We start from the raw sequence: 15,183 nt of genomic DNA on the forward strand, positions 1-15,183 counted from the left end.
CACATACCGATGGATTGAGACGTAAGAGGGGATGCCTTTCGGGGCATGCCCAAGCGTAGACGCTTGAGTATTCCTAAAATATTAGCTTGGGGTGCCTTGGGCATCCCCAAGCTTAGGCTCTTGCCTCTCCTTATTACTTCCTCCATCACGATAACACCCAAAACTTGAAATCTTCACCACACAAAACTCGACAGAATCTTCATGAGATCTGTTAGTATAATAAACATAGCAAATACTTTAGGTACTGTTATAAATTGATTCATATTTTATTATTACATAAGGTACTGTATTATAACTTCTCCATGACTTATACTCCCTAATATAATCCATACCATCATCAAAACAAGCAAACTATGCAAGCAAAAAACAGAATTTGTCTAAAGCAGAACAAGCTGTAAAGATATAGTTAAGTACCATACTTATGTAACTTCACAAATTCTGAAAAATTAGAACATACTGGGGAATTTTTATAGAAATAATGTGTAAAAAGTTCAGATCAAAAGACGTTCCAGGAAAATCATAGAAATTGTGCACTCGACGCTAAAGTTTCTGTTTTTGCACCGTATCAATTATACTCATCATGCAAGTCATCCCAACGGCTTTACTTGGCACAAACACTAATTTAAACAAAAGAACACAATCATTACAGTAGCAATAATCATGTTATGACACGCAAACATAAAGTAAAAAGCAAAATCGAAGATAACTATTGGGTTGCCTCCCAACTAGCGCTATTGTTTTATGCCCCTAGCTAGGCATAATGCATATGATCAAGTGTTATCATCTTTGACATCAAGCTCCTACCCTTTATCAAGTTTCTAAATTTGGGATGCACAAAATCATTTTGAGATATTAATTTCTTTTGGTAGGACGGATACTAATAAAATCATTGTTATTAGTACTCGAGAAGTCACACAACTTAGTAGTATTCTTCACACATGGTCACCGAGCAAGCAAAGTAACAAGCAGGTTCGTAAACTAGATTCTGTGAGGTTAGTAATCTTGCGGGAGTGAACACGTACCCAGACGTGGATTTTCTATCATCTCTATCTCCCGCAAAATATGTGTCTGAGTACCCTTGTATCTCGAGGGACTCAGATCTCCTGTATGTTAGCATGATTTCTTTTGTGCCTTGCACATAACGCAGAGCTTTCTTTGCCATCTTCCAGTGCTCTTGACCTGGATTTGATTGATATCTACCGAGTACCCCGGTGATAAATGCCAAGTCAGGGCGTGTGCACACTTGTGCGTACTGTAAACTTCCAACAGCCGAAGTATACGGTACTGTTTTCATTTCTTCGAGCTCGTACTTATTCTTGGGACATTGGTGATTCCCAAAACTATCGCCCTTGACTATTGGAGTAGGCGTGGCTTTACACTTGTGCATATTATACTTTTGGAGAACTTTATCTAAATAAGCTTTCTGTGAAAGTCCTAAGACTCCATTTTTCATGTCTCGGTGAATTTCAATGCCCAAAACATATGATGCATCACCAAAGTCCTTCATGTTGAAGTTCGAGGATAAAAAATTCTTTGTCTCTTGTAGTACACTAATACCACTGCTTGCAAGCAAGATATCATCCACATACAAGATTAGGAAAATATATTTCCCATGTTTAAACTTTGCATAAATACAGTTATCCTCAACATTTTCTTGAAATCCAAACCTTTTAATAGTGTCATTAAACTTTATGTACCACTGTCTAGAGGCTTGCCTTAGCCCATAAATGGATTTCTTTAGACGTCATCCCATGTTTTCCTTGCCTCCCATGATAAAACCCTTGGGTTGTTTCATGTAGACATCTTCTTCTAAATCTCCGTTTAGAAATGTCGTCTTTACATCCATTTGATGCAGTTCTAAATCAAAATGAGCAACTAGTGCCATTATGATTTTGAAGGAATCCTTACAAGAGACTGGAGAAAAAGTCTCATTGTAGTCTATCCCTTCTCTTTGCGTGAATCCTTTTTCCACAAGTCGGGCTTTATACTTATCTACATTCCCATTAGAGTCATACTTTGTTTTGTAGACCCATTTGCAGCCTACTATCTTTGCTCCTTTTGGAATAATCTCTAAGTCCCAAACATTATTGGAACTGATCGATTTCATCTCATCTTCCATTGCCTCTAGCCATTTTGATGAGTGAGGGCTTTTAATGGCTTCTTCGTATGTGGTGGGATCACCATCCATATGAACCATTTCCGTGTTATAGACTTTATAATCAGTAGAAATAGCAGGTCTTCTTGTTCTATTAGACCTTCTAAGTGCCTCATTGTCTGGCACACTTTCTACTTTTTCTTGCTGCACTTCCCTTTCATGATCAACAACGGGTTCAGTCGGCTCCTGAAGGACACGTTCCGGGTCTTCTCCCATAGTTGTCATCGTTGGAGTTATAGCGGGTAGCGAGAAAAAAGGCTCTTGAATCATCGGAATGGGTGTGCACCCTTTTCTCCTCAAGATCTATTTTCGGAGCTACCATACTCCCCCTCATCATTTCGTCCTCTAAGAAGACAACATGTCTCGTTTCCACAAACTTTGTGTATCTGTCAGGACAGTAGAAACAAAAACCTTTTGATCTATCAGGGTAGCCAATGAAATGGCAACTCATTGTCCTTGGATCTAACTTTCCAATGTTTGGATTAAACATTTTGGCCTCAGCTGGACATCCCCACACTCTGAAGTGTTGCAGGGATGGCACTCTTCCTGTCCATAGGTCGTGCGGTGTTTTGGGCACCGACTTGCTTCGCACTTTGTTGAGAATGTGAATGGCGGTTTTAAGCGCCTCCATCCACAATCCCAATGGCATGTCAGAGTAGCTCATCATGCTGCGCACCATATCCATGAGGGTACGGTTACGCCTTTCAGCTACTCCATTTTGCTGAGGCTCGCCCGACATTGAATACTGGGCGACAATGCTAGTCTCCTGCAAGAACTTTGCAAAAGGTCCACGGACTTGGCCATATGGTGTGTGTCGACCGTAGTACTCCCCCCACGGTCGGACCTCACAATCTTAATCTTTTTGTCAAGCCGATTTTTAACTTCAGCTTTGAATATCTTGAATTTATGCAATGCCTCATTTCTTTCTTTGATTGGATAAATGTAACCGAAGCGGGAGTAATAGTGTGTGAATGTTATGAATGAATCATAACCATCCACACTTTTCACCGGAAACGGTCCACAAATATCAGTGTGGATAATTTCGAGTGTTCCAGTGCTTCCGTTTGCACATTTCTTTATCTGTTTTACATATTTTCCTTCGATGCAATCTACACATTGTTCTAAGTCAGAGAACTCCAACTTTGCAAGAATTTCTCTTTTGATTAATCTTTCTATTCTCCCCCCGGAAATATGGCCCAATCGACTGTTAGAGTTGTGTCGAATATTGTGTACACGGTAGGTTAGACTTGGACTCTGAGTAGTATTGTGTTTAGACAGAATATGGGATCGTGTCTTAATAGGACACTTTTATCCTAGACCTCTCATATATGGCGGGGGTAGACACACGATGTAACCTATGCCAACATAATAGCACAGGCGTGGAGGGGGAGCCGGCGGCGTGTGCCGGTGCCCAGGACGGCCAGGATGCGGTATTGTGACGTTGTCATGGGGAGGAGTGCCCGTAGTCATGCCCCGGGGATGTAGCCATATCGGTGAACCTCGTTAACAAATCTCGGTGTCGTCATCGTGCTGTGATTGCTTGGTCCTCGGTGGATCGACCGCGTACCTCGAATTTATTCTAACATCGACAATGTCATAGTTTCGAGGAGTCGTGAGTTCTCTTTCTTTTCTTTTGCTCGTTGTTCGACGAAGAACTTTGCACATTCACATTATTTGCGTAATTCACTTTGTCACGAATTGATAACAAATAAAGCTCATCATGAAGAAGGGCATTGCCTACATAATCATTATTGTACCACATGGTACATTTACCATGTCCAAAAACACATTGATAATTATCTTTGTCTTAGCATGAAACACTTATTAAGTTCCTATTACATGAAGGCACAAAAAGTACATCTCTAAACAAAAGCTTGAATCCTTCGGTTAGCTTCAAGGAGACTTCACCTACAGCTTCAACTTCTGCTTGGATACCATTTGCGACTTCAATATTTCTTTCTTTTTGGCACATGGTCCTCTTCAAACTGAACCCCTATAAAGTGTTTGCAACATGAACAGTTGCTGCTCAGTCAGTCCATTAAGTAATGACATTTTATGCTAAGCTTGAGACAACTATTTTGGTACGAAGGGAGTACGACATTTGCATGCTTGTGATCGGAGTAATATAAAGCGGTGAACTTTTTATAAACAGTGGTAGCACATACTACTACCAGTCTTCAACCTCAAGCAACGCGACACTTGTGGCTGTGCACCCCGGCAGGTCTCATTCTCTAGAGAGAAGGATGCATCCTATGATACATCCTGACCGAAACGTCGCGTTAACTTTCTTGTATCGGCGAGGAATGGACGGGGAAGAAGAAGAGTAAAGCTGGCTTGCGATCCCCGATATCTATCTGACGAGGGAAATGGACGAGACCGACAGGGCAGCAGCTGCAGCCGCAGCAAAAGGTCAAATATTACAGCAGCCGCAGCCGCAGCCGCAGCTGCAGAGAAGCCATCCTTTCTCGTGACACCATCAAAGGTATAGCCAGGAGAGATGAAACGAAATCAAGGTATTTTTACCACGTCTTGGCCGAAACTTGCATGGTCGCCGCAGATTATTTACTCTCGAGAATGCGCTTCTCTGTCCAAGCGTATAGTGCTAATCACCTTTTAAAAAAAGCTATATAAACGTAGTGCTAATCACTTGCATACAGATGGTACAGTGTGTGAGACAAAAAAGACGAGGCTTAAACATGCAAGGGCATTAGCGAGGAATCTCATCCTTAATTGGTTTTCTGAGCCTGTCAAGCGCAGCAAAATCACATGAACACACCAAACCCGCCCTCCATAAACTAATCACGATTCTACACCAGCCCCACCCTCTCCCCATGATGCATGTTCCTCCACCTCCACCTCTCCCTCTCTCTCCCTCCCTGTCATGGACCAGACCAGAGCCCCTCTCTCTCTCTCCCTCTCTGCTCTGCTCTGCTCTGGTGCTACAAAAGATGGGGGCATCATTTTTTGCCTCCCTCTCCTGCTTGTCCGGCTCCTTTCTTCTCCTCCCACCCCATTCCAGCTGAGAGCCGAGAAGCGAAGCTGGACACACAAACACACATCAACAAATAGTCATGCAGAGGAAGCATCACATCCCAAAATATCCCAGGGGATAAACATCTCGAGATCCCCTCACAAATCCAGCAAAAACAGCATTCCCCAAGCTGCTGCTCCTGCTTGACCTACTCATTTTGCAGTGTTTTTCCTACTGCCAGCAGCAGCCTCCAGTCCAGCAGCACATCAAGAACCAGGAAATCCAGCAGAAAGGATTCCAACCTTTTTGCGCCTGTTCTGTCCCAATCTGCCACGCACAAGTTGAAGTTGCAAGAACCGCTCTTGCAAGATCTTCCTCCAGCAATTTGGCATCAGCCCGTCCGCCAATCTCGCGCCGGAGGTTAAGATTTTCTTGAGGCGGGGGAAGCCGGGTCTCCAGCGATGGCGGCCGCGCTCGAGTGCTGGTCGGGCCGGCCGAGCACCGACGAGGAGTCCATGGTGGAGCAGGTTCTCATGAAGCCCCACGCTCGCTCCGACGGCTCGCTCCCCACCTGCGCTGACTCGGCCGGCGCGGGCGACCCGATTTCGGGGCCCGCGGCGCCCAAGAAGTGGCAGCGCCTGGGCCGCAACTTCGCCGGCGCCATCGCGGCATTCAAGAACACGCTGAACCTGGACAACGGCGGCGTCCCCCGCGACCCCTCGCCGCGCGCCGGCGGCGAGAAGCCGCCGCTCCTCCTCCGCGGCCTCGCGCAGCTCTACTCCCGCGGCACCACCGCCCAGCAGCTGCCGGAGAAGCTCGTTTCTGACCTCCGCCGCCACTTCGATGCTCTTCCCAACAGGTGAGCGACCATCTTCTCAAGTTCCGAAACAACGGAAGGTGGCAATTTTTTGCTGCGGTCCAATATTAGTACTCCTACAAGTCAGAGTTACGTTAGCGTTTGCCTTCAAGCGGCCACATACCACTTAAACTGCTTCCGTGTGTCTAATTTCTACAGTATTTACGACTTTTTATCTGGTTTGTTAAATCAGAGGTGCTAAATCAATCACATAATTTATTTATTTGGATGTGCTGAATGGTTGCTGACAGTCAGAAATCTCGATTTTGCAGCTACGCGCAGGCAGGATTTGACATGAAAGATGTCCTCTTGCACGCCCGCCTTGTAGAGCAGGCGGCCGGTGAGGATCAGCCTGCACTGAGCATCGAGGAAGTTCATGGCAGCAATGGCAGAGGAAGTGGTGCTGAGGGCACTGTATTTCAGCTTACTTTTGCCTGCAATGCCCCACATTCATGGCAGTCCATGTCAGGCTCACTCGACAGCCCATTGTTCAGTTGCAGGAAGATCCAGATCTTCGAGAAGAGAGGACTGACACTTGGTGTTGTCATGATAATTGTGCAATCCGGGAACGAGGAGCACTTCAAGAGCCGGGTCGAGGCCGCGCTAAAATCGGCGACAAAGAAGCATCGGAAGAACAGTGGCGGTGGTGGCGGCGGTGTGAAGCTCCCCTTCGGGCTCTGTGGCTGCCAGGAAGAAGGATCACGCAACTTCGACGAGGAGTCTATGTTTGATCCCGAGGATGGTCAGGTTCTTGACAATGAGCCTGCTCGCAGACCATACCTTCCCACTCCCCTACCACAGTCATCAGTGTTTGTCTCAGTAGATGAGTGGCAGACCGTCCGATCCGGGGGCGAGGAGCTTGGCCGCTGGATTGTGAGCTCTGAGGACATCGAATTTGTCGATTGGGTTGGCCAAAACTCGTTCAGGGGAGTCCATAGAGGAAGGAAGGTTTGGGTTAACAAAATGAGGGGTTGCAACATGGGAAGTGCTTACGATGTCGAGATCCGTCAGGACTTGCTGCAACTGATGAGCTGTGGCCAGAAGAACATCCTCCAGTTCCATGGCATTTGTTTCAATGAGAGCCATGGCCTCTGCATAGTAACTAGGATGATGGAAGGGGGCTCAGTTCATGATATCATTATGCAACGAAACAAGAGACTGTCGCTCCGGGACACGATTAGGATTGCTCTTGATGTTGCCGATGGCTTGGCGTTTATGAACAGCTACGGCATTGCCTACCGTGATCTTAATGCACGAAGGATCCTACTAGACAGGCAAGGAAATGCCTGCCTTGGGGATATGGGCATTGTTACCCCATGTAATAATGCTGGCGAGGTTACTGAGTATGAGACATCTGGGTATCGCTGGCTAGCTCCGGAGGTTAGTTTTCTCGACTCGATTTACTGCAAGTAAACTCTTCTAGAAGTGCTCTTGCTGAAAGCGAGTTTATGAGCAGAACATAAAACTTCAAATACAAAATGTGCTCTAGGACAAACCGTGTAGAAAACTGCATCATCTTGCTTCTCAGGAGCAGAATATAAAAAACTCGAATACAAAATGTGAAAACAAGTAGTGCTTTGATCTTGCCAGCTTGATGTTTTTCTGCAGTAACTCAGCCTGCCAATGCCAGTTAGGAGTACTATCTTGTGTCCATTCAGTAGTCAAGAATCCATCCTTGTACCCCTGATAAACCGGTTTTTTGCTGCTATTGTAGTCTTTATCATCCTTGGGCATTCTATTGGTACACTTGAAGCTTATGTTCTAGTGAACCTGTCCTTACAGATCATCGCCGGAGATCCAGAAAGCGTGTCGGAGACCTGCATGAGCAACGTCTACAGCTACGGAATGGTTCTGTGGGAGATGGTGACCGGCGAGGAGGCCTACTCGACGTACTCGCCGGTGCAGGCGGCGGTGGGGATCGCGGCGTGCGGGCTGAGGCCGGAGATACCAAGGGACTGCCCTCCTTTCCTGAGGTCGCTGATGAGCCGGTGCTGGGACAACTGCCCTCTCAAGCGCCCTCAGTTCTCGGAGATCATATCCACCCTGCAAAAGCAGGGCATGAGATGATAGTCTTTTTTTTTTTTCACCGCTATTATGCTATAGTAGTATATGTGCTATGTTTGGCTGAGTGCCCAGAGATGAGATGCAGGAGACTGCATATGTGATGAGATGAGATGAGATGAGGTATAATATATGTGCAAAGGCTTGATATATTTTGCTGTCTTTTCTTTTCTTGCCTCTTGGGTGTGTTAGTGGTCCCCACCCCCACATATGATACAAGTGAGATGAAAGGTTTAGCAGAAGGATCTATATATCATATCTATAGGACAAAGGACAGTTGTTGTTTTTGCTTTGCCCTATCATCCACAACGAACTAAACTGTACAGTCCATGGTGATGGTGATGGTGATGGTGATGGTAGTATTAAACAGGCCATGCTCTTGGGACACTTGGACGCAGGCTTGCTCATCTGCTGCTATAAAACAATGGTGGATCTGGGTGGAGGGGGTGAAGATCTGTTGATATCTGATCCTTTGTTTTGTTTGACCCGTTCAAGAGCAGCGCGGACGGCGGGCTGGGTCCAAATTTGACGAGTAAACAGGGCTTGGATGGGTTGAGTTGGGTCGTTTCCACACCACATCTGGCAGTTGATCAGTGAGTGAGCCGTGACGCATGTGCGGCTGTTCCTCCATAGACCATGCTCATCATTAGTTTCCAAGGAAGGGAACAGTGCGAACCCTAGGCAGTAGTACGCCTTTGTCATTCTTGTATGCCCAGATAAGATAATGATGCTTTCTCATTTTCCTTCTTGTTGATCATACGTTTGCTTTTGGAGCGCGGGAATTCCTTGGGATTCAGGCCGACAAAAACTGAGCTAGATACTTTGTGGTTTGCAAGATTTGTGCATTCAAGACAGGCGTGGCAACCTGCTCCATGCTCTAGAGTCTCAACCGCGGCCGAGACGCGTTTGCCATCCATCCGTAAAATGGTAAATGTAGCAGTAAGTGGAGGGCAGTGGTATCCTAGCTCAACGGGGAGTTCAAGTTCTAGACTTAATATTGATATACTCGTATTTTTTAGATTTATTTTAGATTTTTTGATGATGTTCGCTCTGTAAAGCCGTTGATTATAAATGTGCCTGTAACGATTTCATCAATTTTAAGATAAATATAGGCAGACTCTGCCTTTCAAATGTGCTCATAAAACTAGATGTGCTTGTATAAATGTCTACGCTGAACGTTCGCGACTCCATTGAACGGAGGCATGGGCATGATAGAGACAGGAGTAGTAGCAGCAGCAAAGGTACAGCACTGCACCAGTGAAGGCTGACGCGTCCGGCCGGCCGGCCGCCCATAACCATGAGGCGTGCAACGCATGCACGACGCAATGGAGTGCTCGGTTCGTTCGTGCCATGAATCTTCTCTGCGGCCCGCGGGATCGCCGGCACTGTCGCTCACGCGGCTCTCGCTGAGAGACGAGAGCCCGCATTTACGCTCTCCCTGCGTGTCCTTGCCACCACGCCTCGTTCCTCCCGTGCGTTGGCTTGGCCTTGGCGGTGATGAATGAATGACATGAATGGCATGGCAGGATGGTACAGGCCGTAGATCTGAGACAATTCCGTAGCTGCTACAGCCTAAAGATAGGCACGCACAACAGAAGCAGAGCGCACGGATAGTGACCGACGCCGTGTGGGCCTCCTGTTACCGGTTGCTTTTCGTTTCTACAGAGGCTTTCATAGTTCCTGCGTTCCAAGAGGGAGGTAAAAGGACATTAAAGCAATACCAACACGTTCCTTTAGATCACAGAAAAATCGACCCAACGTGTCAACCCAAACGGACGGGCGATCGCTTTACGTCCACCTGCCAATCCATTCCCGGCCCGTTTTGTTAACCAAAGCAAAAGAAGAATATCATCAACATTAACAACAGTAACAAGTTGGGACTACAGCTGAGTCAAGAAGTCAGGCATCCAACTCGAAACAGAGATGTGATTGCTCAACAAAGACAAGCAAATAGGATGAGCGGCTCAATTTCATCCATACAAAACTCTCTGGGTACAATAAACATGGGAGATCATCAACTTGCTAGGTTTGCCGGCTTTTCTCCTTATTTCTCAAGGGATCACTGGGGGTAAAACTCACTCTCAGGGGGCGGGCTACTCGGAAATAGGGCACGCACCCTCGAAAGCTTCCTGCTCCTTGCGGCAGAAGTCAAATTCATTCGTGTAGTAATACATGCACCCAGCATACGCATCCATCTCCTTGGGGCACTTTTGGTGTAGTTCTTTCAACCTGCAATCCAAAATGTGATCACAAAGTCATTACAAAACGGAATGAGAAAGTAGAGCAGGTAGATAAAGACCACCCAAAGTCATTGGCTTCACGGAAGCCACATTGCAGCTAAGCAGAGTCTTAAAAATATTGGAACATGATGAAAAGATCTGAAATCTAGGGAGTCCAGAAAGGGAAGGAAGGGTATCCAATTTTCAGAATTAGGAATAGGAACTTTTAATGATAATAATAGATCCTGCTAGGCTGCTACTCGAATTGGAGGCCCCTATCAACCTTTTTGACATGCCCAAACACAATCACAGAAAACAAATACAGGCATAAAATCATCATGTATGCATATTTGTTCTCCTTACCACTGTCCTGTATAGCACCCACACAATGCAACACCCAAGAGGCAAAACAACTTGAACAATGGAGACTATCTCACAAACTTAAAAACCAATCCATCATTATGCCATTGATTTTTGAAGTTTTGAACAAACAAGTTTTCCACAAAAAATGAGAAAAATAAAATGCAAGTTTTTTTTCTTAAACACATGTCAAAATGCATGTCAAAGTGTGAGTCTGAAATCACCGATCATTCTAATGTCAAGGCAGCCTAGCTTACATGGCACTGCTAAAAGTTCAGTTCAAGCAATGGCCCAAACCAAAAACAGTAAATTTTGCTTCCATTTATTCCCACCTAATTATTTGAATACTGGATAAACAAAACATGTAAAAGTAACAGAAGTCAGAACAGACAAGGATTATTCAATCCCACATTATGCTTGTCTACTAATTCAGGAGTCGCATATGCATTACAATTGATTATTGAGTAGATGTTATTGCCACCTTCATAACCACCCAACACCTCAAGTCACACTCATATAAATGACTTAGGCAGGAATTTTGCAATTCAACACTAATACTCCCTCCGTCCCAAAATTCTTGTCTTAGATTTTTCTAGATATGAATGTATCTAGTCACGTTTTGATATTTAGATACATTCATTTCTAGACAAATCTAAGACAAGAATTTTGGGACGGAGGAAATAGAAACAACAGCAATAAGGCGGAAAGCTAGAACCATATTTGTTTATATCACATATGCACTACCATATTCAAACTGATCATAGGGTACTCTGCAAGCAAATAAGCAAGAGATATTATCATTAATACTTCATACAGTATTTCACCAAAAAACAGGGGTACTGTGAGTTACAGGAGTATTGGGAGGCAAGGTATGTCATTGCCAGGCAATGCACGGGAAGACAAAGACAAGAAGAAGTAAGCAGTTACACACTCATACAGGTGCCAAAAGCCTGATTTGTCCCAACATGTGCAGGTTCTACAAGAGAGCAGGTCTGTAGACTCTGTTCTCCTAACATTCAGTGCATGCCGGAGTAGGGACAGATTAGTGGAGGCAGCACAAAGTATAAAGAATGAGAGGCAAAAGGGTGAGACGGTGACTTTTCAAATTTAATTTGTCTGCATTCACCGCTCATTTTGCCTTTCTCTTTTCTGTTCATGTATCATCTACCTGCGCTGGCATGCACTAACCCTGAGGTCAGCAACTTCTCTAAAAATGCTGCATTCTAGACCCTGTATAGTGGGGTGATTCAGGTTTCTAAAAAGCTCTCAATAGAGTTCTCGCTAATTTCCATCTTCATGCTCCACTACAGCATCCCTACTGCATACGCTTCGCCTTTGTTGGTGACAACAACAGACCCTACTGCAACCTAAATTACAATACCCCTGTTAATTTGGGCCTAATACTTTCTTAGGCATCAATTAGGATGTCTCTTGCTAGTAGTATTCTTGTGATTATGTCTGATCTTCTAGCACATGTCCATGAGAAGACATATACGATGTGATCATACTATTGTTTAATGTTACTCTTATGCCTAGTATCTATGGCTATGCTGTGCAAGCCTCAATCACAGACTCACAGTTTTACAAAATAAAAAATGTGGCATGCACCCTCCATGTACTCTCTACAAAAAGGCATTCCAGCAATTTAGCAGTTCATAGATTCACTACCACATGCTGGTATAGATGTGCCAACTTAACATCTCTTGGCCTTCACTGAATGGGAGGAAACATTATCTTAACTGAAAACAGCAAACAGTATAACGCTGACTGCAAAAGAAAAAAAAGTATAACACTGATTGCTTAGTTCAACAAACTCAAGAGCAATATGGCTTGTTTGCGTAGAACTTATAAAGTAGAGTGGTTCTTAACGAACCAGTGTCAATGGATGTCTATTTAGTGCCTGCATACGGAATTGCTCTGGATGTTATTCGCTCCTTGTATTTCCAGAATAGACTAATTCTCCCTTCGTTCACAAATATAAGATGTTTTAACTTTTTTCTGAATTGGACATACATAGACACGTTTTGTGTGTTTGTTCACTCATTTCAGTCCGTATGCAGTCCATATTGAAATATCCAAGACATCTTACATTTGTTAACGGAGAGTATTTAATAAAAGTGGAATCAAAATGTGAGATGGTCTAGGTCTCAAGAAGATACCAAGCGCAGCAGGTCTCACCTGGCAAAGGAAACCGGAGTCACCACCTATATTTTGGCTAGAACTATATACTTGAGAATTCTACATACTTCATCAATTTATTCCTCCTAGTCACCTTAGGGACTCTACTAGTTTGTCCCCTGAGGACTATCTGATTATAACTTTTCTGTTACTCATCTGAAAATGGGATATAGAAGACAACAGATTGCAATTGCAAACTTGCTCTGCCACATGAATAGATCAGAGTCAATTATTATCTGTTAAGACTGTCTCACAGCGGGAAAATTCAGATAAAAATTCGAAGTAGAACATAAACAACCAAAATTATAAAGCTTCCATCTAAGTGTATGGTTCAGATCTAAGAAATTAACCTGCAAAAGATAACCAAGTCACTCATTTTTTGCATGTGGTGGTAATCTGTGTGTATCAGAAAGGTTCCACTGCATGGTGTAAGCCCTACATCATCAGAAATTATGTAGCAATTGCAAACAACTTATCCGTAACAATTATGCAGTTTATCAGCCAAACAACAAACCGAATTCCCGTCTTCACCAGAGAATGTGGGACTCACTACTAAACTACTCATTACCCATGGTGGGGATGAGATTGGGTAGCAACAAACCTTCACATCAGCTAGCATAGCAGTGAACCTTGAACTCGGTATAAAGTACAAACAGATGACCGAAGGGACATAACTATCTCTAACTACTACCCCATAACCGTCACCAACTAGCTAATCCATGTACCACTACTATCTAATCCCCTGAGTGACCGGATACGGTTAAATAAAAAAAATGATCATCGCTAACGAATTACAATTGGCTGCTTGCCACTTGGCTAGGCATAGGCTAAATGCAGAGGTGCAAAGTCTGCTTACAAGCTCGTCGTCTAAGACTACATGGTAAAACAAGTTCAATATAGAGCAGCATTCCGACACACACTAACATAATTTGGACGCACATCAGCAAGAGAGGACACACCTACCAGAATAAATTAAATTAATCAGTCGCTGGCAGCACGATCGGAGCAAACATTTCAGGAATCCAAAATGAAATCAGACACGAGGAGGTGCGATAGAGCGGCGGCGAGGAGGGTATGGCGAGCGACTCACAGGTTGAAGACGCAGCGCGTGACCTGGCGGCCCTTCTCGAGGCACTTCTCGGGGTTGGGGTCCTTCTTCTTGCAGTTGAGGAAGGCCACGTTCTCCGGCCGGCACCGCACCGCGATGTGCTTGGACGCCGCCATCAGCACCGACGACGTTGGGATCGGCTCGCCCGAGGCGTCCACCGGCGTGCTGCTCGCTGACATGGCTGCGGGCGTGGGGCCTCGATGGAGATTCTCGGCTTGGAGATCTGGGGGCGAGAGGGGCCAAGGGGAGGAGAGGACCGGAGCAGATGGAGAGAGGCGAGGTTGGGGGCCGGAGGCGGAGGTGCCTTCCTCTCTGTCAGTGCCGTTCCTGGGCTTTGGACTTTGGAGTAGCTACGGGCCTCTTTGTTGGGTATATAATTGTGACACTAGGCTAGGCTGCTTGGGCTTATCTATCTCTAGCCTGGTAAGAAGGAAAGGGCCCGCCCTTAGTTTTCATTTCTTCCCTAAAAAGAAAATTCTCATTTCTACTTTACAACATATTTTTGTAAGAATTTCCCCCTTCTCCCATCTTCAAGAAAAAGAAGAAGAGAAATAATACCCCTTTTAATTTTCTTTTGAGAGAACTATTCACTTTAAAAAAATATATTCACCAAACAACATGGTATTTATGAAAAAATGTGAGTTGTGGATTGGTTACGCTGCCTCCTCTCAAGGACGTTTAACTCTGTTAAACTCATACTTATCTAGTATTTTTTATTAATATATGTCCATGTTTCTTCTTCACAAAATCTTTATTGAAAAGTTGGATAAACGCAGACGTCGCTTTTTCTGGCAAAGTATGGGGGGCAAGAAAGATACCACTTGGTCCGATGGGGTCATGTTTGTAGATTAAAAAATAAGGGTGGCCCAGGGGTAAAAGATCCACGCAAGAAAAACATTAGCCTTTAGCTAAGTGGTGGTGGAAACTTGACACATGGCAGGGGCTTTTGCAAGATATTGGCAAAGCCAGGTATCTCAAAAAGGATACTCTTGCCACACATAAGAAGAAATTCAATGATTTCCCCATTTGAAAATCGATCATGAAAGTGAAAGATCATTATATGAGTGGCAAGATAATTCAGATCAGAACGGGGGACATTGCTCGAGTCTGGCTGGATCACCTCAATGGGTCGCCTCCTTTAAGTATTCAATTCCCGCAGTTATTTGAGATATGTAAATTCCCTCACATGATTGTTAGCAATTGGGTTGGTGTGGATGTGGTCGATCTGTTTCGCACACGACTACAACCCCCATTTGATGAGATGTAGGACAAGAT

The 15,183-nt window shown here is 44.7% G+C and overlaps 2 protein-coding genes across 2 annotated transcripts; one reads left to right on the forward strand and one right to left on the reverse strand.

The window, feature by feature from the left end:
* Positions 1–4,908: 4,908 nt before the first annotated feature.
* On the forward strand, positions 4,909–8,195 carry LOC123448889 (serine/threonine-protein kinase STY46). Its single transcript, XM_045125925.1, has 3 exons — positions 4,909–5,985; positions 6,255–7,362; positions 7,765–8,195. The coding sequence occupies exons 1-3, from the start codon at positions 5,588–5,590 to the stop codon at positions 8,047–8,049; spliced, it is 1,791 nt and encodes a 596-aa protein (XP_044981860.1). The 5' UTR covers positions 4,909–5,587; the 3' UTR covers positions 8,050–8,195.
* A 1,673-nt stretch (positions 8,196–9,868) lies between these two features.
* LOC123448890 (NADH dehydrogenase [ubiquinone] 1 alpha subcomplex subunit 8-B-like) lies at positions 9,869–14,248 on the reverse strand. Its single transcript, XM_045125926.1, has 2 exons — positions 13,891–14,248; positions 9,869–10,272 (listed from the first exon to the last, which is right to left on the reverse strand). Exons 1-2 carry the CDS (start codon positions 14,085–14,087, stop codon positions 10,137–10,139), a joined length of 333 nt encoding a protein of 110 aa, XP_044981861.1. The 5' UTR covers positions 14,088–14,248; the 3' UTR covers positions 9,869–10,136.
* Positions 14,249–15,183: the final 935 nt, after the last annotated feature.

The sequence above is a fragment of the Hordeum vulgare genome, chromosome 4H, assembly GCF_904849725.1.
Source record: "Hordeum vulgare subsp. vulgare chromosome 4H, MorexV3_pseudomolecules_assembly, whole genome shotgun sequence".
Lineage (NCBI taxonomy): Eukaryota > Viridiplantae > Streptophyta > Magnoliopsida > Poales > Poaceae > Hordeum > Hordeum vulgare.